The 26,388-nt window shown below is 45.8% G+C and overlaps 1 protein-coding gene across 3 annotated transcripts in view; it reads left to right on the top strand.

Moving 5' to 3' along the window:
* Nucleotides 1-26,388, top strand: part of LOC102050351 (mitogen-activated protein kinase kinase kinase 3-like) — an 82,355-nt gene that overhangs the window by 29,301 nt on the left and 26,666 nt on the right. For 2 of the 3 annotated variants that reach the window (XM_055708347.1, XM_055708345.1), the window contains 4 exons: nt 8,398-8,507; nt 18,313-18,356; nt 19,379-19,478; nt 25,988-26,101. In XM_055708347.1, the coding sequence (XP_055564322.1) occupies nt 8,424-8,507; nt 18,313-18,356; nt 19,379-19,478; nt 25,988-26,101 (342 nt within the window). In that variant the 5' untranslated portion in view covers nt 8,398-8,423. The remainder of the gene's footprint in view (nt 1-8,397; nt 8,508-18,312; nt 18,357-19,378; nt 19,479-25,987; nt 26,102-26,388) is intronic. The other variant, XM_055708346.1, reaches the window with a different exon arrangement.

The following is a 26,388-nucleotide window of genomic DNA, read 5'->3' as shown; positions in this document are numbered from 1 at the left end:
TTTTTCAAACAGGTTCTTGCCTTCCCCTCAAGCCCACTCCTGAGCACTAACTTCTGTCCCCCTTTGCAAAGGCATGTAAAGGGAAGGGTTGGTTTTGATCTGAACAGGTTCTTTGATCTGTTGACTGTGTGATTTTACCAATAGTTGGACGGCTCACCTAAGGGATAGCATGGGGTAGAGCAGGAATAGGAGGCAGGAATTCTCAAAAGGAGCTTTACCCCTGAGAAAATGGCTTGTGAGACAGTATAACTGTACCCTAAACCCACAGATATTTTAGTGGACACTTGGTGTGATGGACGTCTGTAGCTGCTAAAAGTCTCTGATGGGTTTGGTTTTGTTTATTTTTACAAAGGGGCTACTGGTTGTGCTAGAAACACAATATTAAAAATCCAAACCGATGTCACTTATGGAGAGCGAGCATTTACCATAAGTTTGTCAGGTAAAGTTTGTTAATAATCTTTGCTACCTATTAAATGGTGCACCCTTTAGCATCGTAATTTCTTGATAAGAAGAAATGCACTTTCAGGAAACCCGAGCATGTTGCAGCATTAGTTATCTATGTGAATTTGTGTGTCCAAAGTTAAGACGTCAGCGAACAAACTCCTGCCAAGAAATCCTGTGTATCAGAAGGGTCTTTCCTCACTTCCTCATGTATAATTGCTCTGCTCGACCTGCTGAGCTGTGCCCTGCCCTTGAGTCGTACACAGGGGTGACCTTGCCATCCCTTGGGTGGGGTTGCAGGAGGGTGAACGACAGCAGGATCCAGCTGCCAGCGAGCCCTTTGCTGACTTGCAAAGGGAGCGTGCTCCACTGGTGTGTCTGCTGGGGTGCACAGTAATTGGGCTGGGGGAGGGTAATTGGGTAATTTTTCTCCTTATCAGATACTGGACACTCTCCAGACGGTGGCAAAATGATTTGTGCATGTGGGTTTAATTTACATGGAGGTTTATCTGCACCTCTCATAGATGGATTCACGCAGCAATCTGTTTTGCCACAGGTCATTCACAGACAGCCCTTCTAAGGGGGGGTGAGTTGTAAGAGAGCATTTGTACTTGCCCGTGAGAGTGTCTGGATCCCTTCTTTACTTGCTTAAGGGCTTTTGTTACGGTCCGAATCAGGGTTTTGAGCTTCTAGCTCACTGGTCTCCTTCCTTAAATTGACTGGGACAGTGTTTACTTACTAATTGATCCTGTCTACTATTGAGAATCATAGAATCATTCAGGCTGGAGGAGGCTTTTTAAGATCAAGTCCATGCTGTCTTGGTACCTCTGCCCCGGTATCTTGTGCGTGGCTTGAGTCCTGGTGGCAGTACATGTCTGTTGATAGTGTTTGCGGATACTGGAGAAACCCAAAGTCCTGGGTTTCTCTTCATCTCCAAGCTGTTGTTTTTGTTTTTGTTTTTTTTCTCCTCTGGCTTTTGGAGAAAAGACAACATTTGTCTTCACAAGCAAGTTCTTTGACACCTGCTTTCAAATAGGTTAGTGTTTTCTAGTTCCCAGGTCCAGGAAAGCAAACCCAGGACTGATACGGCATTGACCTTTTGATGAAGGCAGCAGGCAGTCCACGTTGCTGTTGGTCCAACAGATGTGAACTTCCACTGTAACATGTGACCGTTTGCTGTTATCCCATGCTCACACTGCAGATAGAAGCGAAAAGGACTTGTGGCCATTGAACATTGTATGCTGCTCTGATGTTTGCTCTGCTCTTCATGAAGAAAAAAAAAAAGACAACCAGAAAGAGCTGTAGGAATGAACTAAGGATTACTCTAATGGAAGAAGCTATGTGTTTCCATTTAGTTAAATGAAGAAGATCGCTGTCTGTCAATACCTGCAGAAGATGGGGGAGGGATTTCTGTTAATAGAGGGGTCTGTAAGGTACAGGGATATCAAGATTTAATGAGTAGAATATGAAGTGAGCTATATTCAAATGGGAGGTGAGATAGGTATTTGTTGCAGAGAAGTTATTGGAATAAGTATGCTAGTTCTTCAAACTGAGACTTTTAGAAAGCTGTTCAGAAAGAGGCTGTTTTGCTTGATTCCAAGTCAAGATTGTGATGTAGAGGCTGCTAAATGAATTTCTGTGGCCTTTGTATACAGACAGTAAGGCTAGATGAAGTTTCTGAATTTAAGCTCTGTTAATGTATTTAGCTCTGGCTGCAGACTTGTGTAGTCTTGATAAAGACTTTTGTCTGTCTCAGATTCCTGTCCATCAGATGAGACATAAAAAACCTCTTACCTCTCTCTCCATCTGACAGTTTAGCTGAAAATCCATCAGGACAGGGACTGCCCTTTGCATGTACTGGCTGATGCTGAGGCAGTGGGTCTTGGCTTTCGATTGAGGTTCTCTGTGGTAAATGATAAATGTCATATAGCAGTGAATCCAAAAATTGTGTATTTTTCAAAAAACAGACAAGGAAATGGTGATGTCTTTCTCAGGCCAAAGTTAACATTGTCGGTGGCATAGTCATATGGTTCTGTATTTCTTTTCACTATGTTTTATTACATTTGAGTATTTTTGTCACTATATGCTCGAAGCCATGCCTTTTGAAAAAAGGCCTTTTTAATGAAGGTGACAATGTTTCTGTGAGGCTTTCCATCCTCTCTTCATCCCCTCTCAAACTTCACAGAACTCTTTCCTCTGCCTGGGGATATCCCCAGCAGCTGCATCACCTTCCAGAGAGGTGGATGCTAGCGATAGAGGGTGCCACTGGAATTTACACAGACTCGATGGCTGAACTGGGCGATCAGCATCATGGTTGCAAAAAGCACAGCAAGATGTTCAGTGACCACAGGTGGTCACGCTGGTGGTTTTACGTTGGATCCAAGCGGAAGTGTATGTGACAACTTACAGCCCCTTAGCTACATGCTCCAGCCTTCTTCAGTAATGACTCAGAGGACAATATTCTACCCTTCTGCAACGCCCTGGATTTTTCCCTGTCTTTTCCCAGCCCTAGCTCTGCCTGGTGTATGTGAGAGGCCCAAATCAAAACTTGACGTGTTTTACAAGACTCTGTTTTACTTCTGCAGGCTTTTCTTGGTGCTTCATCCGGTTGGTGCTTTTTTGGTTTTTTGCAGTGTTCATGGAAGCAGCTTCATGGAACTGCCGTAAGCTGCTTCTTAGTAATGACCTATTAGTGAAGCCAACAATAACAGCACTGTCTAGACCATCTGAACACAGCTAAATTATTCCTTTGTCCCTTCTTCATTTGCTTTCTCTCCTGACTGTTGAATTGTTTTGGGTGGTCCACGTTGACCTTCAGGCTTGCTGTTTCTCCCTTGACTTTTTTTTTTTTTCTTTTCCTCTTTCAGCAGTGAGCCTACTGCACTAAGACTGAAACTCCAGGTTCCTCTCTCCTGCATACATGCTGGAACCAAAGCCATGTAGCTGTACCGGAAATCTGTATATGAAGGGCAGAGAGATGTGTCATCTTGTGGCTTTTTTATTTTACTTCGTAATTGATTTTGCTAAGTACTGAATGCCCCAGATTCACATTCGTGGTGTCTGGGACCTGTGAGCCTTAACATCTTACAGTACTGAAAACTTGATGAGAGAAGGAGGTATTTTGGTTTTGATACAAGATCTTGCCAAAGTGGATCAGTGTACTTTAAAAGTATAAACCAAACCCTCCCACATCCACTGTAGCTCGACTGGTCATTGCTTCTTTGGCATGCTCTTAGTTGATTTCTTGTGTGTGTTCCTCTCGTCTATTTGACTATGGATATTTCCCCCCACCCTCAAACCTTTGGGAAATGAGTATCTTTGAGACCTCTGTTATATTTGGTTGGAAGTGGTCCTTGGTTGGGTGGGCTGGCAGCATGGTCGAATGAGCTTTGTCACGGGAAGCAGATTTAAAAAGCACAAAATTGGGGTGTTGGTGGGAAGTAGGGAAGAAAGAAATTAGTTTGCTGCTAAGGGAAATAACTGAAGATAAAGACAGAGCTGAGGATGGAAGACAAGACATTAGGGACGAAGGGACAGTGCTAAACACAATTGATTTTTAAGTTTCATTTTTGCTGCCTGTGTAATCAGCTTTTCTTTGTCCTGGTCTTCCATTGTAGAAATAGTCCTGTTTACTTGTTGTGCTGGGGAGAGAGGGCAGGCTTCATTGTACAATTCATCCTGTCAACCTGCAATACCTTAAGTGAATTTGTACAAAATGGTGCAAGAGTGAAGCTGGGCCAGAAGGTTGTTCAGGAGCAAGAACCTGCTCACGTTGCACAGTCAATGGTTTCCATGAGTCTCTTGAGTCCATCTGAGCTCTGTGGATACTTCATTGGTGTTGTGCAACTTGCAGCTGTTTTGTTCCGGAGCTGCAGCGAAGCCTGGGAAGATGTATATTTGTGTAGTTGCAATGCTGCCTTCTCACAAGGCTGAAGCGTGCTTGGGTCCTGCCAGTGCTAGATCAGGAGAACCTGTTCTTGCGTGTCCCTTGGGCATGGGATTCCTGTTGATTCCTGGTGTTTTCTCTTGGGGAGAGACATCCATCCTGCACCCTCTGTTCGCTCAAACCAAGCCAAACAGAGAGCAAGCAGCCTGTGACGCCTCTTCTGCTGGAGATGCTTGGGAGTGGCATTTGGATTTAATTATCCAGTAAGCTTCAGTGCTTGTTTGAATTTTGACTGAACTGGCTGAGCTGGCTGCTTATTTCCATGGAACAAAGTTCTCCACCCTTCTTGGGAGTCAGCTTGGAGACCCCAAGAGCAGTAATTAGGATGGGCAAGAGGCTTAGTCTGGAAAGCATCAGTCCCTGTGCAAAACTGTCGTGGGGAGGACTGGAAAGTGTCAGTTTTGCAACCAATGATGCAAGTTGTGCTCCTGCTCTGAAGTTGCTTCCGAGCATGGTGTGGGGGTGTTTTTCGCTTTGTTTTGAACAGTTGGAGGCTTTGGTCATAGTCCCTCTGAAATTGCAGTTCTCTTGAACTAAAACCACACTATTAAAAGTGGCTTAAAAGCTGCTTAAATACACAGAAATACATTACTTCAAGGAAATAATGTATTTGTGCTTGTGCTTAAGTCATGTTCTTTCGCACTCCAGCAGCAGCAGCAAACAACCTTCACTGCTTTTATAGGAAGAATTTTTCTTACCTTGTTTCATAGCAGTGAAGGCATGAATGTGTGTATTGCCTTTTTGACCAGTAACACTCAGGGTTTATTACAAAAAATTCTCATATGCTTTTCAGAATGGTTTCTGGCATTTCCTTTTTAGTAGACTACTGATTCTAGGCTGATTAAATTGATGGTTGGGTATTTCTGAAAATGGGCTAAACTTAAGCAGTTACTGAAAGTGAGTGGATGCTCTTTGCTATGTTGGGAGAGATGCAAAAGGAAGCTTCTAGCAGAGATATGCAGCCAGACTTTCTAAGGAAATGTGAGTTTCATAATCATGCATGTGGGGCTGGAGCACCAGGAATTTTTAAACCTATATTTGATGTACTGAGAAGACTGTGTTGGAAAAGGTTTTGACAAAATGGATGGGTAGGTAGAGGAGGAAGACTTAGTTATTGCTTTGAGGGCAGTGTAATGTAAACCAAACTAACCTGTAACAAGTTATTTACTGATTGACAAAGCAAGGAAGGCCAATTTCCCATGAACTTCTGTCTTCTCTTTAAACACCAAGAGATTTCCAATGTCCAGGAAAAGTTTGAAGACCCTGACTTGGTAGCCAGTGTAAGCCCCATGTGGTAGGATAGGCAGAAGGACGTCCAGGTTTCCTGTACACCCTGCAGAGGTGACTTCCAATCAGTCTCACTGCTTTGCAGTGTTGCTCAATTCCAGCTTCCTTCTAGTGAAAATACATTGCAATCTCTTGTAACTACTGTCCATGTGAGTGATGAAGTAATCTGTCCTCTAGGAATAGCACTGAAGCAGTGACCTTGAATACTGGTCTCTAGTGGCAATATTGATAGGATCTGCTTCAGCTCAAAGATCTCTCTTTTTTGATGTCTTCAGAGGTGCCGTGTGCTTGTCGGACATCCTAGCAAAAGTGTGGTTCATACTGTTGCTCTCAGCTGCATGGTTGATCCTTGTGGTGGGTACCCATGGGATGTAGTGGGAGCTCTCTGGGATGTGGTCTGTGGGGTTGTTGGGCCAGTTCTTGGGGGCTGCCAGGTCTTTCTCTTGGGAGGAATAGAGGGAGCAGCTTCCAGTCACTCCAGAACACTTTGAAGTTACTCTGTCCCTATTTGTTGGTTTATTATTTTTTATTATTATTATTATTGATCTCCAGCAAACCCTGTTGTTAACATCTCCTTGGGACAGCCACTGCTGAATCTTGTAAGTTCTGGAATATGCTTGCAGGGCACTGGTGGGATAACCAGAGATGCATCTCCTCGAAGATGCTGCCAGGCACGTCCAGGGAGGCTTGGAGGTGGAAGAGTGGTGATGAATCCGGTGGTTTTGCTAGAAACAGCCCAGCTCTGCTGCTGCCTGTTGAAGCCCAGTTTCCCTGTGACATTACAGGCTGCATTTTGTGTCAGGAAGAGTTTGTTGTCACTCGGGTTGGAAAAAAGAAAGGGATGAAGGGCATTTTAGACTTGATAGATTTGGTGGAAAATTCCTGGAGGGCGGTGTGTGGGGGTTTTGTTTTTGTGGGTTTTTTTTTAACTTGTCCCTCCCCCCTCAACAAAAAAAGTTGGGTTTTTTTGTTGGTTTTTTCCTACTACAAAAATCTGTCTGGAAAACTATGCTTGCCCACAGAGGTCCCTTCTAACAACCCTCCCCCCTCCAAAAAAAACCACCAAACCACCCCAAAACCAAAACTACGGGAACACTCTTGTTGGTTTTTGTTTTGGGGTTTTGTTCCCCACCCCACCCCCTGGAACTAGAATGGAAAGTTATCTATCTTGAGTGTTTTCCTGTAGCATTTCAGGTTATGCTCCCTGCCATCCTTCCAGAAAAACAAAACTGTATTTTTAATGGGTAGGGAAATGCAAAACGGAAGAGGAATCAGACTTTAGTGTACTTTGATATGAATTTTACTATTTTATTAATGATATATTTAATATTGATAACAAAATATATATTCCAGTTACATTTTAAATATATATATATATATACACATATACATTGCCTACAGGAAAATGCAGGCATTAGAGCTCATTTCTGAGCTCTAAAATAAGTGACACTGAATTTTAAACATTTTTCCCCATTTCCCTTCTTATTTCTTTAATGAGATGGCTCTGGGTGCACAGCATGCATAAGAAGTCTTTTTCTCACATCTTTTTTTTTTTTTCCCCCATAGCTTTGGTCCTGATAAAACCCATCAGGAGGAGCGGGAAAAAAGGAGATGATGTTGTATCTCAGCACAAGGATCCAGGACTTAATCCTTCCTGGGGAAAGAACCTCAGTGTTTGGGTCCACTTCTATCTGCTTTCATACCGTTTTTGTCACCTTTCACATCTTTGCAGACTTTGAGTTAAATCTGTAGGCGGGCTTGGCACAGGGGGTGGCTCTGTCCCTGGAGACGCGCAGTTTTACTGAGTGTGTAAAACTCGCATTACAAAACGTGGTAGCTGTATTTATATTTTTACAGTAATAGCTACATGTGCCTAATACCTGCCTGTCTTGACTGTATCATAACCATGGAGCATGCAACGGGTTTTCACACCCTCCTAACAAGTGTGCTGTGCCCTAGGACTTGATAGGGTTTTTAGTGCTCCTGGTTGGTATTTTGCAGCGTAATAGTTCACTTGAAGAGACCACAGCCATAGATGTAAAAGTCTTGAAAAGGAGGAAATTGGTTTCAGATCGAATGGGTCCTTCAAAGTTCTCTAGTTACTGCAGAAATCAGAAATACTATATAAGTTCTCAGTGTGTGTGTTTGTCTATCCAGCATAGCTGAGTTTGTTACCTCTTCTAATGAGTTTCTTGCCCTTGCCCATGGTTTCTCACTGGCTCTAGTTTTGAAAATCAGTTGTGGCTCTAGAGCCTCTTTAATGAAGAGGGAGGCAATGAGGCAACGAAGAACTGTGGTGTTCTTCATCACCTGCTGCGTGAGCTTTCTGGGTCCTGAAAAGTTTGTCCTGTAGAGCACCACCTTGTAGTTCACAAACTGTATCCAGCCCCCCTGGGCAGCGCATGTGGTCTGTTGGTGCCTCTCTAAAAGGCCCCGTGGGCAGTGAACGTGGGCTACGAGCTGAAGGAGCAGTGGTCACCTACACCCAGCCACTGGCTTTTTTTCTGATGATCTGTGATGAAGAAACCTGTATTTCCAAGACACGATGGACTGGGAGGGACTGCGGTGTAGTCTTTGAATGCCCGTCTTGATAGGAAGGCTAGACATCGTGTCTTTTGAACACTTTGGGCTGAAAGACTATATTTGCAATACTGTATTTTTACTCTGCGCTACCAGGGGCAAGGTTGCCTTCCACACTTCAGTTGTCTCTCCTTCTTTTGCAGATGAAGAAGAAGCTCTGAACTCTATTATGAAGGATTTGGCAGCATTAGGCAAATGTGGGGGTCTGCTGGACAACAACAGGAATAAGAACAGTGTCCACTCCAGCAAACAGGTAAGGCATTGCTTCAGTCCACCCCAAAGTCCAGTAGACCAAAGAGGTGGACGTAGTGCTTACCATGCTGGGAGAACTGAGTTTAGATGTTAGACAAGTTGTGGGAGCTCAGCACATCAGAAATAACGTAATTTTACCCAGGTATAAGCTTCATGACCTCTTTTTGAAGAGCTGAAAAGGATCTACAGGCATCCCTGTATCGCAGAGGAGCAATGGAGGGGCAGAGGAGAAGAGTGATACCGGAAATCATTTACAGATATAGCAAGAGAGCCTGAAACTGGTTTTAAATCTCAAATCCCACCCCAAGGCACTTCTTTCTCTTGCTTAGAACTGCAAGTAGTAGAACAGGCAATGCAGCTTTAAGATTTGGATTAGTCAAATGTTTTCTATTGACAGTGTTGATGAAATACGGTTTTTAGCATGTGCATATTTTGCTTCAGATATTTGAAAGAAATACTGTTAACTTTGAGCTGTAGACACCCAGGCTCTTTTGGGAGGAATAATGTCATTCTTATATAAAGTGTTTAAATATTAATTACCAGTGTTTATCTTCATGCTGCTAAAACCAAACATTTTGGCCCTGTTGCACATTCAGAGTTGATCTGGTGAGCAAAAACATTGTCCCTTGGGCAATGTCAGAAGTTATTTGCTGACATTGATATAATAGCTAAAGTGGATTTAATAGCCTGTTTCTGTATGGAGCAAATATTACGCAAACATGGAAGTTGTGAAGAAGGAATTCAGTTGTCAAAATAGCAAGAAACAAAGAAGAGGAAAAATAATTAAGAGGACCAGGAAGGTGCTGGAGAAGCATTTGAGCAAACCCACTTGGAGTTCCACTTCTAGTGCTGTGGCATAGAATAAGCTTTCAGTCAACTTTGCAATTGCTGAATGCCTAGCAAGGAGGAAAACAAATTGTCATTTATTGTTGTCATGCATATTTTAATGGCACTTGTGCTACTAACAAAGAACTCTGGATGCAAAGGGGGAAAATCCTTTCCCAAATCCCTCTAGGCTTCCTAGACACATGCAGACGAAAACACGTGCGCACGTAGCATGTCTGTTTTAAAGTGTATCCTGGCGGTAGCAGCTGTCCAAGTTGAATCACTGGATTTGTGTTCAGCTTATGCTGAAGTAAGTCCAAGATGTTTACAAAACTGACCAGAGAAATTCAGAGCTGGCTCTGCAGCTGCAGGCAAAGCAGACAATCCAGCACAGCTTTGGATGGCTCCAAGGATAGCATTTTCTGCAAGTTGATGGGTGGGGACCATACCAAACCATCTTGGGCTGCTTTCAGGATAGCAAAGCTTTTTAGACTTCTCTCAAATAGCATATTTTTCTTACACTGGGGAAAAATCCCTGCTGTCATTTTTGAAATGTAAATGCTGCAGATGCACGGTTAACTGCATAATTAGTTGAGAATAAGGAAAATAAGAGTTTTCACTGGCAGAATTCTTATCTACAAAAGTTTCATAAAGTTGATGTAGTGCAGTAAAATTCATATCTACAGCCCATCCATTCTGTAGCCTCGTTCATAAATCACCAATGGAGTTATGTGGTGCTCTGATATAAGGTTTAGAATTGTTGGCTGCCACTTGTATTTGATTGTATTGTATTAGGAATCAAAATTTCCTTCCCAATTACAGCATCGATGCTTGGAAAAACATTTACTCCTTTGTATTTTAATTCTTATCTATAAGTGGACCAGCTGTAGCTGCATGCTTATTGTTACTCAGAGCTCTCTGATGGAGGAGATGCATATAGCAGCATCCCACTCTCCTCGTGGATCCAGGATTGAGGATTCAGACCAACAGGCCCCACGAGATGAAGCGTGCTGGAGTATGCTGAATTGTTGCTTCACTAAATTGGACTAGCTAGAACAAGTCTGGCTTGCGGGGTGATGGGAGTCTAGTCTGCGAGGTGGGGAGTGGCCAAAGTAGGTGGAATTATTGGGGACTTGGTTCATGTTTGCAGCTCAAACTTTTAATCAACTTGTTCAAGTCCCTTTTAGTTTTGGTTTTTTTCCTTGTCTTTTTAGCACAGAAATTGATGGCGGGGGGAAAGATTGCTTTGGAACTGCTGTTTTCATGCCTGTGATTTGTTGTCCCTTTGGTACTTGGTGTTCCCTTGTATTTTTTCCCTTTTTTTATTGTTTTCTTTAATCAGGTTGGCTGGCTAGGCTGAAGGATGCACTGTGCAATCTCCCTTCTTGGAGACGAAGAGTGAGGCATGGGACATTTAGATGCTAAATTGCCCTCTTGAGAATCACATTGTAGGTGTCTCTTCTGAGGCTGTGCAGCAACATGCTCACATTGAAATACTTGGGTCTGGACATTCAGTTGTTAGATTAAAAAACAACAAAACCAAAAATATTTCTGTGGAAAAAAAAGCTCTTCTGAGGCATGGGAATCCTTTAGTCAGTGTTCCAAATTTCCACTGAAAAACACTTTAAATAAGAATGTGTTGACTAACTAGCCTGTCCCTTTGAGGCTTGCAGCAATTTTTTGATCCGCAGAAAAACACAACCGAAGTGCTATCTCATCCTTGTCTCCTGGAGGGGGTTCCTTAGTGCTCTCTTGACAGCATTTGAAATGTAGAGCCTGCCAGATAGTATTCCTGGTAGACCTGGGCCACACAAGAAAGTAATGTGCGGTGGTGCATGCTACACCATACTTCCCAAAAATATCGACAGTTTTGCTTCAGATCATCTTATGATATGAACATCCTTTTGCAAATTGCGTAAAAATCTTTGTGTTTTTTAGTTTGCTTTCTTTATAAATGAGTTTAGGACTGAGGCTGAGTTTCTGGATGCTTAATGCCTCATGGCAGAACAAGCCAGAAATGAGAACAGCAATACTTGACACAAGGTGCAGATGAGTTTCTTCCCCTGGATTGCCCAGGCAGCTGGCAGCAGGTGTGATGTCTGCACTTGCATCTCCTGAGTCCTGGTCAGGTGTGTCAGCCACTACATTACACTGCCTTTCTGCCTTGTGAGAAAACAGGGTAGAGGGATAGAGATGGGCGCGCTTTTCCTTCCACATGTAAGTCACCATCTTTAAAAGGAAGCTGTTCTTTGGGAACAGGGGGTTCATTCTGACATTATTCCTGGTGCATCATCTGCACTGTTATTCCTTTATTATGCCTTTTATCACTCCACTGTTCCTTGTCCATCCTCTGGTGTGGCTGGAAGGAGTCCTTTCAGACTATCTCCTGGACTGAACAGACAAAGGGGTTTGTTTATAGCAGTGGCTCTGAAGAGGAGAAGGAGAAAACAGACTAAAGATATGCATTGTGATTGCTAAGGAAAAGGATGAGTGAGATAAGAAGGGAAACAACAAAGAGTTAGAAATCCCAAACAAAAGCATGGAGTAGAAAGGAACAACTATATTAATATTCATTTTGCATCTGTCTATTTATGTGCCTATCCATTTATTTATAGAAACAACACTGGGCAATTCGCAGTATGAAGTTGGTTGTTGGTGTTGGGGCTTTGTCCCAGCTGCTGACAGCTAACGATTCCTCTGCCGTGTTAATTTTGATTGCAAGTTCTCCTATGGCATTAAAGTCTGATATTTGTGAGGAGCGTTTTCCCATGCACAACCAATGTCAGACTGACCTGAAAGTTGTTCTTTTAGTAAATTACCTCTGGACTCTCTTTTCTTTGGCAAGTTGGATGCAGGAGAAGGCTTGCTCATAACTAGAATAAACTACAGCTCATGTTTTAGGGCCCTCTGTCTCTAGGTCTTCAAGGAGCCTAAAAGGAGTTTAGCTTTATCACCTCTGTTTTGGCATTGGGGAATGTGATGGGGGTCCATAAATATCACCTTGAAGATGGGAGTGTTTATGGCGAGCTCTACAGGGATCGCCCCACTTTAGAGGGGCAGAAGCGAGGGACCAAGAGGGGCAGCACTGGCTGGGAAAGCCTTGGGCTGGGGATGGCAAAAGCAGCGGAGTCCCAGGGATTTGGGGCAGAGGCTTCCCCTTGTCTGTGTGTGGAGCTGACTTGGGTGCTAAGAGGGTAATGCCAAGGAGAAATCCAGCTGGATAAAAAGCTATTCCCTGCCAGGTAGGTGGTTTTGGATAAACATATTGAAGCCAGTGACTTCTGCTGCTGTACAAACCAAAAATATCTGTAACAGGGAGTGGTGGACACTCTAGACATCATCTTTCCACTGGCCTCTGAGCTGCTCACGTGCTGGGCTTGCTTGTTCAGAGGAAAGGAGCTGTAAGTTCCCAGGGGGACCAGGATATCTCATAGCTCCCACCCCCCGAGAGGGGAAGGGGGCAATCCCAGACAAACCCCTTTCTGTCTGATTGCTGAATAACCCAAAGTGCGTGGGGGTTCTGTGCAGATAATTCCTAATGACGTGGATTAGTCATCTCCTATTGCGGTTTAGGGACATGGTCCAGCTGTCTGGCTTGTAACGAATGTCCCATTGCTAAAAGCAGGGGCGAGCGCAGGACTAATGCAAACAACGTGCACGTCGGGGAGGTGCAGAAGTCCCACCAGCCTGGCCCTGCAGTGCTGATTTCTCTTGCCTGAAGCCAGGAGTTGAGGAGGAATCCCACTGCTTTGTGGCTTTGTACAAAGGAGTAACTAGAGCACTAATGCTTGAACGCTGCACTGCTCAGCAGGGCTTTCTCATTGTTTCCTAATCCAATGAGCAGAAAATGAGAGAAGTGAAAATAATTCCTCTGCTCACCGTCAGCATGCCAAAGTATGTCTCTTTCATTGTCCCTGTTTTACCCAGGGGGGAAACTGAGGCAAAGTGCGTGCCCAAGGTCTCATGGGTGGGTGAGAGCACAGCTGGAACGAGCCCCTCTCAGGGCAGCGCTGAAGGGAACAGGAGGCCCCTTGTGATGATTTTTCCTGCCTTTCTTGACCTCAGAAGAGTTAATGCTGGAGTCAGAGGCTTTGTCCCAGGTGGTTTGTGAGGCAACCATGGGTGGAAGAAGTGATCCAAAAGGCCTTGTCCCTGTGGTGTCTCAGCTGGACGAAGCTGCCCACTGGTCAGGTTTGACAAGAGCAGCTTAAAAAGCAAGCTACAGAGGTGGGGATCCAACCAGAATGCTATTTCTGATGGCAGCTGAGTTTTGGAGGAGGAGAGGATGTGGAGGGAGGAGTCTTTGAACTTGGTGTTGGTCCGGGATCTTGAAGTGTGGCAGTTCTAGGTGCATCAGCGCTCGGTGCCATGCTATCACACGGGCAGACGTGGATGCGTGGGTCTGTCTCCTCCGCTGGGTCCCTGCCTGCAGTCAGTGGCATTGAGGTGATGCAGCCAGGCTGCCCTGTGCTTCCAGACACCATTCTCCACAGGCATGGTATTGCTCAGCCCGGACCCATAGCCTGATCTGATTGACCCTGTGGGTGTTCAGCAGCGAGGGTGCTCAGCAACTTCTGTTCCTCTGAAGCCACTTCCATTTTAGGCATAACCGCATGTTTTCCGGCTCTCCGTGTGTGCTTTTATTACAAACAGCAGTCAGCTCTTCAGGGATCTCTGTATAAGATCGTGATTCACTTCGTTTGGAAACACTTTTTCCATATTTTTTTTTTCTCATCATTTTCCTTAATCTAAACCAGCGTGCAGGGCTTCTTGCTTCCAGCTCTGGGGGCTGAGGTTGGCCAAGCTTGCTGGGGTGCATGGTCCCCAGCCAAGTGAGCAGAAGCAGTTGCCCCTAACCCCGCCCCGCCCCCCCCCCCCCCCCCCCCAATTCCCGTCAGTGCTTCCTCTGAAGCTTGGCAGTTGTGATCTTTTTGTGAAATTTGAAGTTTTGAGGAAGGAGCTAAAAATACCTCAATGAAAGCCTGGAAAGATGGTGATGGGTTTGTGGCGGCTGCAGTGGCATTGCTTTTTCCTTTCCAAGGTGGATGGCAAGAAAGAGTAAAATACCATTTGTTAGCAGGGCTGGAGGAAATGCCGGTACGAGTATCTTGGAGAAGAAATTATTCCAGAAACGAAGGGAATTACTGTGGTATTTCCTGTCAGGGTTGTCGCTTGTTTTGTTTGTGTCGCAGCAGGGGCTACAGGCGCCAGCCGAGACGTGGGCTCCGCTGTGCCCCGTGTCACACGGAAATGCACGTGGAGAGGGAAGGTTGCTCAGTATGAACAATCCAGGAGATCAAACATCTAAATTTTGTGCTTGACTCTGCCACTCTTCTGCTTCATAGAATGAATCACAGCATAGTTTAGGTTGGAAGGACCTTCAAAGATCATCTAGTTCCCACCCCCCTGCCATGGGCCGGGACACCTGCCACTAGACCAGGTTGCTCCAAGCCTCGTCCAGCCTGGCCTTGGGCACTGCCAGGGATGGGGCACCCACAGCTGCTCTGGGCAACCTGTGCCAGTGTCTTACCACCCTCATCATAAAAAAAAAAAACCACCAATATTCCTAATATCCAACCTAAATCTCGCTTCTTCCAGTTTAAAACTGGTGTCCTGTGTCCTGGCACTACAGGGCCTGGTAAAAGTCTCTCTCCATCTTGTAACACACCCTTCACATCTTGAAAGGCTGCAGTAAAGTCTCCCCAGACCCTTCTCTTCCCCAGTCCAGGCTTTTTCTTCGCACCCTTAGGTGAAGCACCTTGCGCCTTCATACCTCAGTTTCCCCTGCTTGCTCCGCTGCCTGCCTCAGCTTTCATAGTGCTCCACGACACCGCTGCTGAAATCCTCTGCCAAAGCTCAGTGTTTAAGGCAGGTGCCTTGTGGCATGGCTTTACCCCTCTCCTCCCCTCTGTTTAACACAAGCTCTTCTTGGATGTCTCAGCTTGTTCTACACCAGCTAATGCCCTCTTGACTGAGGGGAGAACAAGGCTGCTGTTAACATCATTTGACATCTCATGGCAGAGAGGGTTAATAGCACGATGTGAGTTGTGCAAGAAGGGGTCACTGTTGTCTCCATTCCTCATGAAATTGAAAAGGTGAGTAGGACCCAGCAACCTCTTCTGTGACCCGCCTTCGAGCATTTGCACCTTGTTTTGAGGTCCTTGCGGAGAAGGTGCTGGTCCTCTGGTCCTGCCTTCCCCTTGGTTGTGCGTTTGAGGTCCTGGGTGCAGACTCGTGTGAGATTTTGCTCCAGCACTTGGCCATGCCCCAGACTCCCTGTGTAATCTTAAACAAGTTGCTCCAAACCAGATTTCCATGGGTGTAAAAAATCACAGCCGGCTCTGGCATTTAGGAAGTGTTTTGCGTTCCCTTGGGATTTCCTAGCGCTTTGGGCACTACCCACTTCTTTTTTTAAAAGAGGAAAAGAGTATTTGTTGCTGATAGCAGCAATGAATTCAGCTGTAGCTGTGGCTCAAAAACATGAACAAGCCAAGGGAAGACTGAAAATTAAAACTAACCAACTTCCCTGTCTATAGATAAGTATATATTTGTCCTTCCAAATGCTTCTGAGCTTAAGGTCTTGATTTCTTTGAGGGAGACAAGAGGTTGTATCAGAAAGAAAAGAAACCTAATTAAGAAATGAAGTGGGTTTTCATTCCCCTGTTGCAGCTGGTGTGTGTGTTGCTCTGCTCAGAAGCAGAGCGAAGCACTGTGGGGCAGCTGGCTTACTTCTGTTGGCTTTGAGCCACAGCACATCAGCCCTGTTGTTGATGTAGAAGAAAAGGATGCAGCAGGGTCGTGGCTCATTTTTTTTTCCCCTTTTCTTCTCTCTCTGGAGCTTTATATGCGTGTTTTGACATTTTCCAGCCACAAGCTGTTTTTCAGAACGAACTTGTCTGTGAAATTTGTGTTGCTCAGCATAAACAGGCAGTGTGTGCTACATCCCAGCTCGGTGCAGCATTCAGAGCTGTGCTGAAAGTGAAACCTCTGTTTTGAAAGGTTTCCTGCAGTGAGGCCGGAGCTGCATGTGCTTTTCCCCTTACACGTCCTGCTTCTTTGTAAGGAGAAACCTCGAAAGTTCCTTGCCCTGATTTTTTTCCTTTACTTTAGAGAAGGGCTTTGCAGAGCTCCATGCAGTGAACACACACCAGCTGATTTATTGCCAGCATTCAGGAGGGATCAACCAGCCAGGGCCTGTTCAAAGAGGCACATGCAAGTAAAATTTGGCATAAAAGGGCCCATATCTTTTTTTCCTTTTCCAACAGAGGTAATCCAAGGTAGCAATTTCACCTGTATTTTCCTGTCTCGCTAGAATGACTTGGACCTTCAACACTGGGTTGGTTATGGTCATCTCTTTTGAGTTTTGGACTGTTTTAGAGTTAGTTTGGTCTTTTTAAGAGTCAGGCCTGGTTCTAGAAGTGAACCTGGAGTTTTTCCAGATGTTGTGGGTCTGGAAACTGGCTGTAGGCACTGAGGTGATGCAAGTGCCTGTTTAGCACAGGCCTCTAATGCTGATGGAGTGCCCCATTTGGTGACTGTCCCAGCACTGGTTCTTCCCAGCCTTTCTGGAAACACACAAAATGCCACAAGCAGAGATAAAAAGCATGCATTTCAGATGAGCCAACATGTTCACCCTGAATCTGCTGGGGTTTTTTAAGCTTTTCAACCAAATTGCCTCCAGCCTTGACTTCCTGAACTTCAGTGGGTGTTCGCAGAACTTGAGCTGTCAGATTAAAAATAAACCTAAGGACGCCCATCCAGCTCATTTTCCTCATTACAGACAAGGCTGTTTCGATGTGGCTCTGCTTTCCCTCTGAGAGGATGGAAAGTGTGCCTTTATGCGCTGGCAGCCCAGGGTTAGAGATAAGGCCCTTGCTCAGGAAGGGTTGTCACCCACCCGTTCGGGGATTATGCCTGTGAGATGCCGGTGGCACGGGACCGAGTCATCGCTGGTGTTACACCTCGGAGGGAGGCAGCGAGCATTTCTTTCTCCATGGGAAGAAAACTACTATTGGAGGAGGCTTGTGTGCACTAGTCGGGGCAGAGCCCTGGTTAACTGAGGTGACTAAACGTGGTCTGGGAAGTAAAGAGGGTTTTGATCTGCCTTAGAGACCATTGGAAAGTGCTGGGAATGAGCCAAGGGGTGCTAGAGGCATGCTTGGCTCAGGCTTGGTCTGAGAAGCAGAATGAATGAAAAGGCTCCTTGTGGTCTCGATTGCTGCTAAATATGCACAAATAGAGGATGGGAGAAGTGGCTTTTACTAGTCCCTGCACAGCTGTGTACCCAGTCTGCCTGTGACTCTGCTGGCTCTTCTTTGGGCAAATTTAATGGTTTCTCTTGAGGTGAGCAATGGGTCAGATCAGGGTGGGCGTTTACTGTGTGTAGTGTAGTGCCTGATATACTTTGCATTTTGTAGGTCCTAACGAAATAACAGCCACCACCATCCCAGCACTGTTGCCTTTTAAAACCAGAGACTGTCTCTCCACTTCCATTATAGGATGCTTGCTTTTACTTCTTATTTCTTTGCCCAGAATCTTCCTGTGCTCTATTAAACATCCTCTGAGCTTTGCCTTTCAGGTTTCCAATAGAAAAGTACTTGGATAAAACCATGGGAAGTGCTGAAGATGGACAGACATCAGACACTTAACATGTTTGCCTCTGATGATAGTGCCTTGTTCCCCAACTGAGTTCAGAGCATTCCCAATTTCCCACTTTTATTAATGCATTTCAGTAAAACTAACAGTTATACAGATGAGCGAGTGCCCTCTCGTTTACAGAAGACCTTATTTTTTGACAAGCACATTTATCAGCAATGTGGAGTTTTCCCAAGTGTGCAGGTCCAGCAGACAGCTTGGCCCTAAATAGACAAGGTGCCCAGTGCAGTTAGGGGAGGCTCCCTGGGAGCTCCTGTCAGCGTTGGGTCTGTGAGTCAGTCTGGGATGCAGTTTGGGACCTAACCATTTTCTCTATTTTCTTTCAGCAGCGAAATGTCAGGATCAAGTTTGAATATGAAGGAGAGAAAAGGTATGTACCCAACCCAGTCCCTGACACGTGCAGGGACAAATTACCTTTTCTAGCCAGCATCGTCCCACTGGCTTCAGCCAGCTGCAGATGAGCTCACAACAGGATTCATTCCCCTAAAATCAACTGCAGTTTTATATGCAAGAGCCTTGCCTCGTCATCCTGTTTGCCACAAGTACCTCCTGGGATTTGCATGCAGGCAAAGTGATTCCAAGCTGGAAGTCATTAAATGCCTCTTACCAGGGACGCAGGGTGCACGCTTGGATTCCTTTTCTTTTTTTAATTCTTGAGCCCTGCTGAACCACAGCTGAGCTGCAACTCTACAGAAATGTGTCCTTTGATTAACAGCCTATGACACTTAAGATAACCAGATTTTGGGCACAGGTCCCATAAAAATAGAGCTGGGAGTTAAAGCTTGCCCGCCCTTCCCTGCTTGACATTTTCATGGAATCACCTCTGCTCAGTGACGGTGGTGGGGCAGGACACAGGGCTGGAAACTCACAGGCTGATGGTCCAAGTTGCGTGTTAAAGCCAAAGAAAATTTAAGTAGCGTTACCGTAGGGCTAGACAGTACCTGCTGATAATGTACCTATAGATCTGCTGAATGGGGTGGTACAGGAGAGTCACAGGATGCCAAACTGCATCATTCTCTCTTCCATCCCCCCTCCCTATTCAGACATGCTTGCTGAAAATGGAGGTGATGAATCACGGACCAGTGCCTGATCCTGGGTCTTCTCCAGTGGAGGGCTGCTGGAATTCCTTCTTTTCCACCTGTACTTCACGGTAGGGGGAGGAGCAGAGGAGCTGCACTAGGATTTTGGGTAGATACTCTTGCAGGGTTGGTCAATTCCCCTCTTGAGCATAGCAGATGGAGCAGCATTTCTGTGAGTGTAAAAGCAAGGAGCAAGCTTTATGCTTTCTGATAGGAGAATAGAGGTCCTTTCTTCTGAATTGTCAGTCTAACCCTGAATTCCAATATGCTTCTGCTAAATGGAGACCGTTGTTGTTTTTGTTTGTGTATACAGGATTATCCAGTTTCCAAGACCAGTCAAATTCAAAGAAGTGGTGCAGAAGGTCACGGATGCTTTTGGACAGACGATGGACTTAGTTTGTGTGAACAATGAGGTACTACTCTTCCCCTTATTGCTAAGGGGGCATTTTATGGTGTCTGGTGGCCACTTCAGAACTGAGCAGTAGTTTATTCTTAAGGCTGTAATTTTGTCTTGTACATGGATGTGAAGAAAAGTAATCTTATGTTGTGGTTCCCAGCTAGTGAGCATACAAGAGCTGTTGTATGGACACAGATCAGTTGGATTCTCAGACTCCAAACCGGACTTTTCTTTTCTCAAAATTATTTCAATTAAGGCCTATTACAGGAATGTCATCTTTCTCCCAGAACAAAAAATTCCCCTAACTCAAACAGCAGGAAGAATTAAGTAACTGAGATGATGGAGATGTCAATTCAGCTGCACAGTCAGCAGCGGTAGATGTTTTCCCATTAACACCCTTGGGGCAATAGGACCAACTTTCAGAGTATGTCTGGCTGGTGAGAGCACACACAGGGCAGAGAGGAGAAGAGCTGAGTCCAAATGGCTTTCCTGCGAGCTACATGAAGGGACTGTAGGCTACTGCATGCCTGGGCTGGATGTGAAGCCTTCCCATTTTGGGGGCAGTGGCAGGAGCATGGTGAAGTGCAGAGCGTGAGGGACAGTGCTGCTAACGCAGCGTACTCTTATTTAGGGTTGACTTTGTTTCACCCCAAAACCCCAGAACCATGTGCATGTTCTTGTGGTGAAATGTGCATCACGGAAGGTTCCTTTAGCAGGTCCTGTGGCCACATACAAGCAGCCAAGAAGCTTTCCCTCTGTGATCCTGGCACTATAAGGCTTGAAGGTCTGTCTTCTCCATCCTTCTTCATAACATGGGCTGCTGTGTTTTTCCATCTTTTTTCTTTGAGACCAGCACTGTGTCTGGAAAGAGGGTACTACTGAGGGCCTTTACCTAGAAGGGGCCAATGCTTGGCATCTGTTTTGGTGTGCTCAGTGTTTTCTTGTGAGGCATCTTGCCATGAGCTGTGTAGGCATCTGGAGCCACTGGACTCTCAAGTTGTGTTTGGCTTCGTGAAAGAGGAGAGGGCCAGATGACAGATAGATGGCCTTTAAACAAGCTGTCAGGACAGCTTGCTTGTTGAATTTCTAATTGCAAATTACTAACAGCCTTTCTCTAAAGTGTGAATGGAGAGAGAGAAACTGTAAAGAGAGCTTTCTCCCTTTTATTTTTCTTTTTTTTCCCCCTCCCTTCTGTTTCAATGGAGATTTGATCTACAAAAAAGTTGCTATTCTTTTGTAATAGGTACCTCACGATACCAAAGTGTCCGCTGGGTTTTGGTGTTGAATGCAGTCAGGTTTCTAATCTTGGGCATTCTCTGACAGCCCTCCCGGGAAAAGCCTGCCATTGAATTCTCCAGGAATGACTCATTTCATTCCAGGTTTCTTTCCACTGGAAGAGAATTTATTTCCAACAACAGCAAACAGAAGCTTAAATAATGCATTTTATCCCATGCTAGAGACTGTCTTCCTGGGCATGTGCCCAGCAGTTAGCAGGACCATGAGCAGGCCTTTGGGTATTCCTAACTTCTTAGGGTTGAGGATGGCTTCCAGTCCGTGTTTTGTTCTTCTATACATAAAAATTCTGCTTTGTGAGAACCCACACCTTTGGGAAAGGGTCTGAGCAGTAGTAATTCAGGGTTGTTATTGTGGAAACACTATAAACAGACAAAAGTGACCTTTTGGAGAGATAGCTTACCTATCCACATGGTGACACCCCAACATTTTGCTCCTAGCGTGTTCTCGGTCAGGGTTTTGAGTCTCATGACAGCCAGTCTCAGGGACAGCCTGACCACAAACTCAATACAATTAAATGTTTCACCCTTTCTTCTTGCTCACTGGGAGCTGTGCAGTAATTCATTGTTGCCATCAGATGTTTCTCTTGCAGTAGCACCTTGTAGACCAAAGTTACACTGAGGTCAACAGGCCCCTGCAAAAGCTTACTAAATGGCAGTCCCTGTCCCAGTGAAGCAGGAATCCTGAAGCCAAGATCAGTGAGATGAGCATGCCAGCTGGGTGGAGCAGGGGCACGCATGAATCACATCCTGGTGGGACCATGGAATCAGCAGGCTTGGGCTGGTACAGATAAGAGTGGGGCCTGGCGGTGGGTGTACTGCATGGGGCACGTCTGCATGTTAGTACTAGGCTGGGCTCTTGCTGATGATCAGGGAAGCAAAGTCTGGCCTGTCCATGGACAGCATGGCATGGGTGTTTGTTAGGCAGTTGGCTGTGTTGTAGAATGAAAGACTAGCTTCTGTGGCCAGTGCTCTGTCTGAATTTGATCTGTATGCGCTGCTGCACAGCTGCTCCAGGTGTGACTAAGTGCAACCTTGTTTGTCCCATCTCCACAACCAGCTTGTCATGTGACCTTGGGCAGGACACTGAACCTCAGTGTGCCACCAGTTCCCTTCTGACCTCCCCTTGCTTGTCCCCTCTCAGGCTGTCACTCAGCATCATTTTGGAAGGTTAGTGAGAGTTAAACCTAGCGAAGTGTTAGAAGCTCCGTTACGGGGGGGAGGAGATAAAAGCATATATAACAAACATTTGTCAAGAATTGTTGATGCCAGTTGGTCCTGTGTTGGGCAGGAAGATGAACTAATTGACCTCTCAGATTTTTCCCCAACCCTGTTTCCTACTATTCTTTGGCTTTCTGCAGTGTCTTACAGAGTGAGGTCTAGCAATACGGTTGTAGTCAGTGAAAACGCACCCTTTGCACTCACTTTCTTAGACTGCAGTGGATTGACTACCAAGTCCCACATAAAATATTAGGCTCCAAGGAGTATCCTATTTAAAAGCAAGAAGGAAGTCTAATAAGTTCTATTTAGTGAAACTTACATGTATGAAAATTTTGCTGTTCCTCATAGCTGCTCACTGTAGACAGAATAAACCCAGTTACTAGAAATGCACCCTGGCAATTACTTCCATGGTTCTGCATGAGTCTATATTTAGTTTCATGCCTAGTAGATATCTTTTCCTGATACCCGTATGTGCCATAGTCTGGAAGCCAAATGGAGTAAAATCTACTTGCCAGATGTGGGTAATAGGTAAAGCCAAGCTAAATACTTGGCTCCAGTCCCTTTAACAGGAGGGCAGTTTCTGCCTGAGGTTTTTGGCTCCTCTGAAGCAGACATGCAAATGTATTAATGTTGTGATATTGGAGTGAGATGGAGTGACCTGCAGAACATTCTGTTCAGAGCAGCAGTTGAGGGATTGCTCTGAATGCTGGTGAGGAGCTCTGTAAAGGGATGGGTGAGCCAGTGGGACTGCTCTTAGAGTTTAGAGTCAGATTCTGCTTGGTGGTGAAATGGGGGGGAGCAGCTCTCCACCATTCCCATTTCTGTTTGGGTGAGTGTAGGAGAGAAGGCTTGTCTGCTTGATGCACCTGTGGAGCCCTTATGAACTTAGAGAGTTAAGCTGGTGCACCAAGAGAATATCTGTTCAGCTCTACTGCTTAAGGAAGCAGACTGTGAACAGCTGCACAGCATTTGGGAGATGTATTCAGCGCCATCTCTGTCTGGTATCTGCTGTGAATGTGAGCGATTCATTCAGATCCCAAAGTTTATCCATGAACGAATGGTCTAACCATTTCATCCGTGGACCTACTGAAAGCCCTCAATAGTCAACATCTACCTGTTGAGTGCTTTCATTCATGTCCAGGCCCTGTCCTAGACTGGGAATCTGTTAGCAGCCTTGCTTGTTGAGACCCAGCCCAGACAAGACTGGCGTTGGTGTTCTTTGTAAACCCTCTAGCTGCTTAGGTCCCTTGGGAGGTAAGGGACATTTTCCTGAACTTTTCCCTATCTGGTTTGGTTGAGAACTTGGGTCCCTACAGCCTGTAGGATATCCTGGAGCAGGGCTTTCTTGAGTCTTCCTCTTGGAACCTTTTTCCTTACACACAGTTAACTGAATAGTTTTCAGACAAAATTTGCACAGCCTGATTATCCACCTTCTTGGTTGAATGTACTAAATACTTAGCTCTAGAGTCTCTTTTTCTGTCTTTTTGTAGAAGTTTCTCAACCACGTTTGCATACCTTACACCAGAAGAGCACACCTAGCTCAACCTGGAGTTCGTTACTTAAATACCTTTTGAGAACTGGCCTTGTCTTTCCTCAGCAATTACTACAGCTTCCAGCAATTACATCTGGCAGCTTTATTTTCTCACCTGTTAATCCAGTTTCTGGTATCTAACTCTCCCATGCAAGCTATAGGGGTCCCGGGTATCTAATTTGGGACTGTAACCTACAGAATAGCAGGTTGTGTTATACTTAGCTATTGCAGTGCCCCTTTGCAGACGTGGCTTTTAGTATCTCAAAGCTGGGTGCCTAAGGCAAGTACAAGCTCAGAACCACCTGCTATCCACAGCTGCGGGAGCCTGGCTTTCTTGGAGGGATGTTTTGGGCCCCTCACTATCAAGGAAGGACATTGAGATGCTGGATCACGTCCAAAGGAGAGTGATGAAACTGGTGAAAGGTGTAGAGCACAAGTCTTATGAGGAGCACCTGAGGGAACTGGGGTTGTATAGAGAAAAGGAGGCCTGTGTCTGTGTGTGTGTGTTATTGCTCTCTAGAACTACCTGAAAGGAGGTTGTAGTGAGGTGGGTGTGGGTCCCTTCTCCCAAGTAACAAGCAATAGGATGAGAGGAAATGGCCTCAAGTTGCACTGGGGAAGGTTTAGGTCGGATATTAGGAAGAATTTCTTCATCAAAAGGGTTGTCAGGCTCTGGAACAGGCTGCCCAGGGAAGTGGTTGAGTCACCATCCCTGGAGGTATTTGAAGGGCATGTAAATACGGCATTTAGGGACATGGTATAGTGGTGGACTTGGCAGTGTTAGGCTTACAGTTGGACTCAATGGACTTGAAAGTCTTTTCCAACCTAAATGATCCTATGATTCTATGATGATGAAGCTAAGCCTAATTTTATCATATGAAATAGGTGGCCCACATATGGCTTGCTCCTCTGTCTGCAAAATGGGGACAAAAGATAACCTTTCTATCACACAGGAGAGGAGAAACTCCATCCAAACCTTGAGGTGCTCCCAGCATAGAAACAGCAGCCACAGGGATATCGAAGATGGAGCTTGGCAGGCTCGGTCTGTGGTCCATGGGTGGAGGAGGTGACTGTACCAGTTTCTCAAGGTGAAACCTCATCTCTGTTGGCTAGGGCCCGCAGTTTTCCCTTGACCGGGTCATACTCAAATTCCTAGCCTCAGTGCACACAGTCTGAGGTGTATTTGCCTGTGGGCCAACAGCCAGAGCCTTGGCTACACCCTGGGATCAAAAAGGTAGACACAGGCGGCTCTTGAGTGTCATCTTCTGTGGCGGTTGACCTGAGGTGTGTTTGCTGTGGCTGGTGGCATGAACCCTGACCACTGGGAGGGCTGAGCTGCCTTTCAGGAGTTCTGGGCATCTGCAGCTCCCAGTAAGACCAGTGAGAGTCTACTGGGAGCTGTGGCTGCTTGGTCCCTTTGGTAGGTGGAACCGCTGTGTACTTTGGCACAGGCAGGAGTATAATGTGTGCTGATGGCTGGATTCGGTGCCAGTGCCTGGGGCAACCTGTGGAGGCTGAGGCTCGGTTTTTATGAGATTAGGCAGAATGCCCCTGAATGAGGGGCAAAATGTTGTGGGTTTAATCTTAGCCCAGGGCAGCAGAAGGCCACAGAGCCTCTCTGAAGTGCAGCTGTGTTGGGTGTTGGAAGCTCTGTAGGCTGTCTGCAGGACGTGGTACACCACACAGCCGTGTCAGGAGGGTCAAATTCCCTTTGGAGATACGAGGGCAATAGTCTGCCACTTACCAGGAAAACATCGGGACCTTAGCTGCCTGATAGACACAGCACTGTGTAGTTCTCTGTTCTATTTATCTTGTAAAGAGCAGAAGCTAAATTTGTCCTGCTGGGAGTCAAAGAAGTGGTTCTTGGAGGGAGAGCAATGCACACCTTTCACATGAAGAGGGAAGAGACTTATTTGTGACATGTCCCCCGATCTCACCTGATGCCCAAATACTAGGGAGACTGTGTCAGTGTGTGGGAACACAGGCTGCAGCAGTAGGGACGGCCACTGAGGAACCACCAAAGTAAATCCTTGGGTGCAGCTCACTGCTTTCTTGGAACACCACTGCATGACCATCTTCCCAGGAATCATATGTGGGGCTGTTTTGAGGCTGGGTAGCAGCAGGTCTTGCCTACGAAACCCCAAGATCAGAGCAGCCCCATAATAGCAGGCAGCAAGCCTAAGTTTTCATCTCAGCCATCTCGTCTTCCTACTAGCTGAATTGCTGGTGACCTTTAAGCTCTCCCCTCGCAGATGTTTTTTGTTGTGATTTTTTGTGTCTGTTCCTTGGTAGATGAGAACTTGGAAGAAACCTTTAGAGGTCGGCAAGCTGGAGGGCATGGGAGCTCTGTTTTCCATCCACCTTCTTAGGTTCCTCCCTCGTCCCCTGATTCCCAGGCTGCTCACTGCAAGGATCTTGCTTCCTCTGTTTACCCAAAAGTGTGACACTGCCATGCTCCGGTGTTTGTTCAATCCCTTCCAGCTCCTGATCCCGCTGAAATCCCAGGAAGATTTGGACAAAGCGATGGAACAGTTGGAGCTGAGCCCTTCCCTGAAGAGCCTGCGGATCCTTGTGAGCGCTCCAAAGAAAGCGAATGTGAGCCCTTCACCTTCTCTGCTCTTTTGTGTCTGGAGCGAGATGCCTTGTTATTGTGTTGGGGAGTGGAAACGAGTCTCTGAACGGTGCAGAGCAAAGGGCGAGCTGGTCGTGAGGGGGGGTCAGCCCTGCTCTGGCTCAGCTACTCGGAAATCCTCCTGTGATGGCAGCTCCCTCTAGCTCCTCCTGCATCCTGTGGAGGGTTAAATACTGTACTGATCCTCAAACAAGGTTAAACCCCAAGAGAACCCCTTGTGCTCTCTGTCTAGGGATTCTGTCACCATTGC

The sequence above is a fragment of the Falco cherrug genome, chromosome 4 (genome assembly GCF_023634085.1).
Source record: "Falco cherrug isolate bFalChe1 chromosome 4, bFalChe1.pri, whole genome shotgun sequence".
NCBI classification, from domain to species: Eukaryota; Metazoa; Chordata; class Aves; order Falconiformes; family Falconidae; genus Falco; species Falco cherrug.
This window is presented reverse-complemented; position numbering and strand designations above follow the sequence as displayed.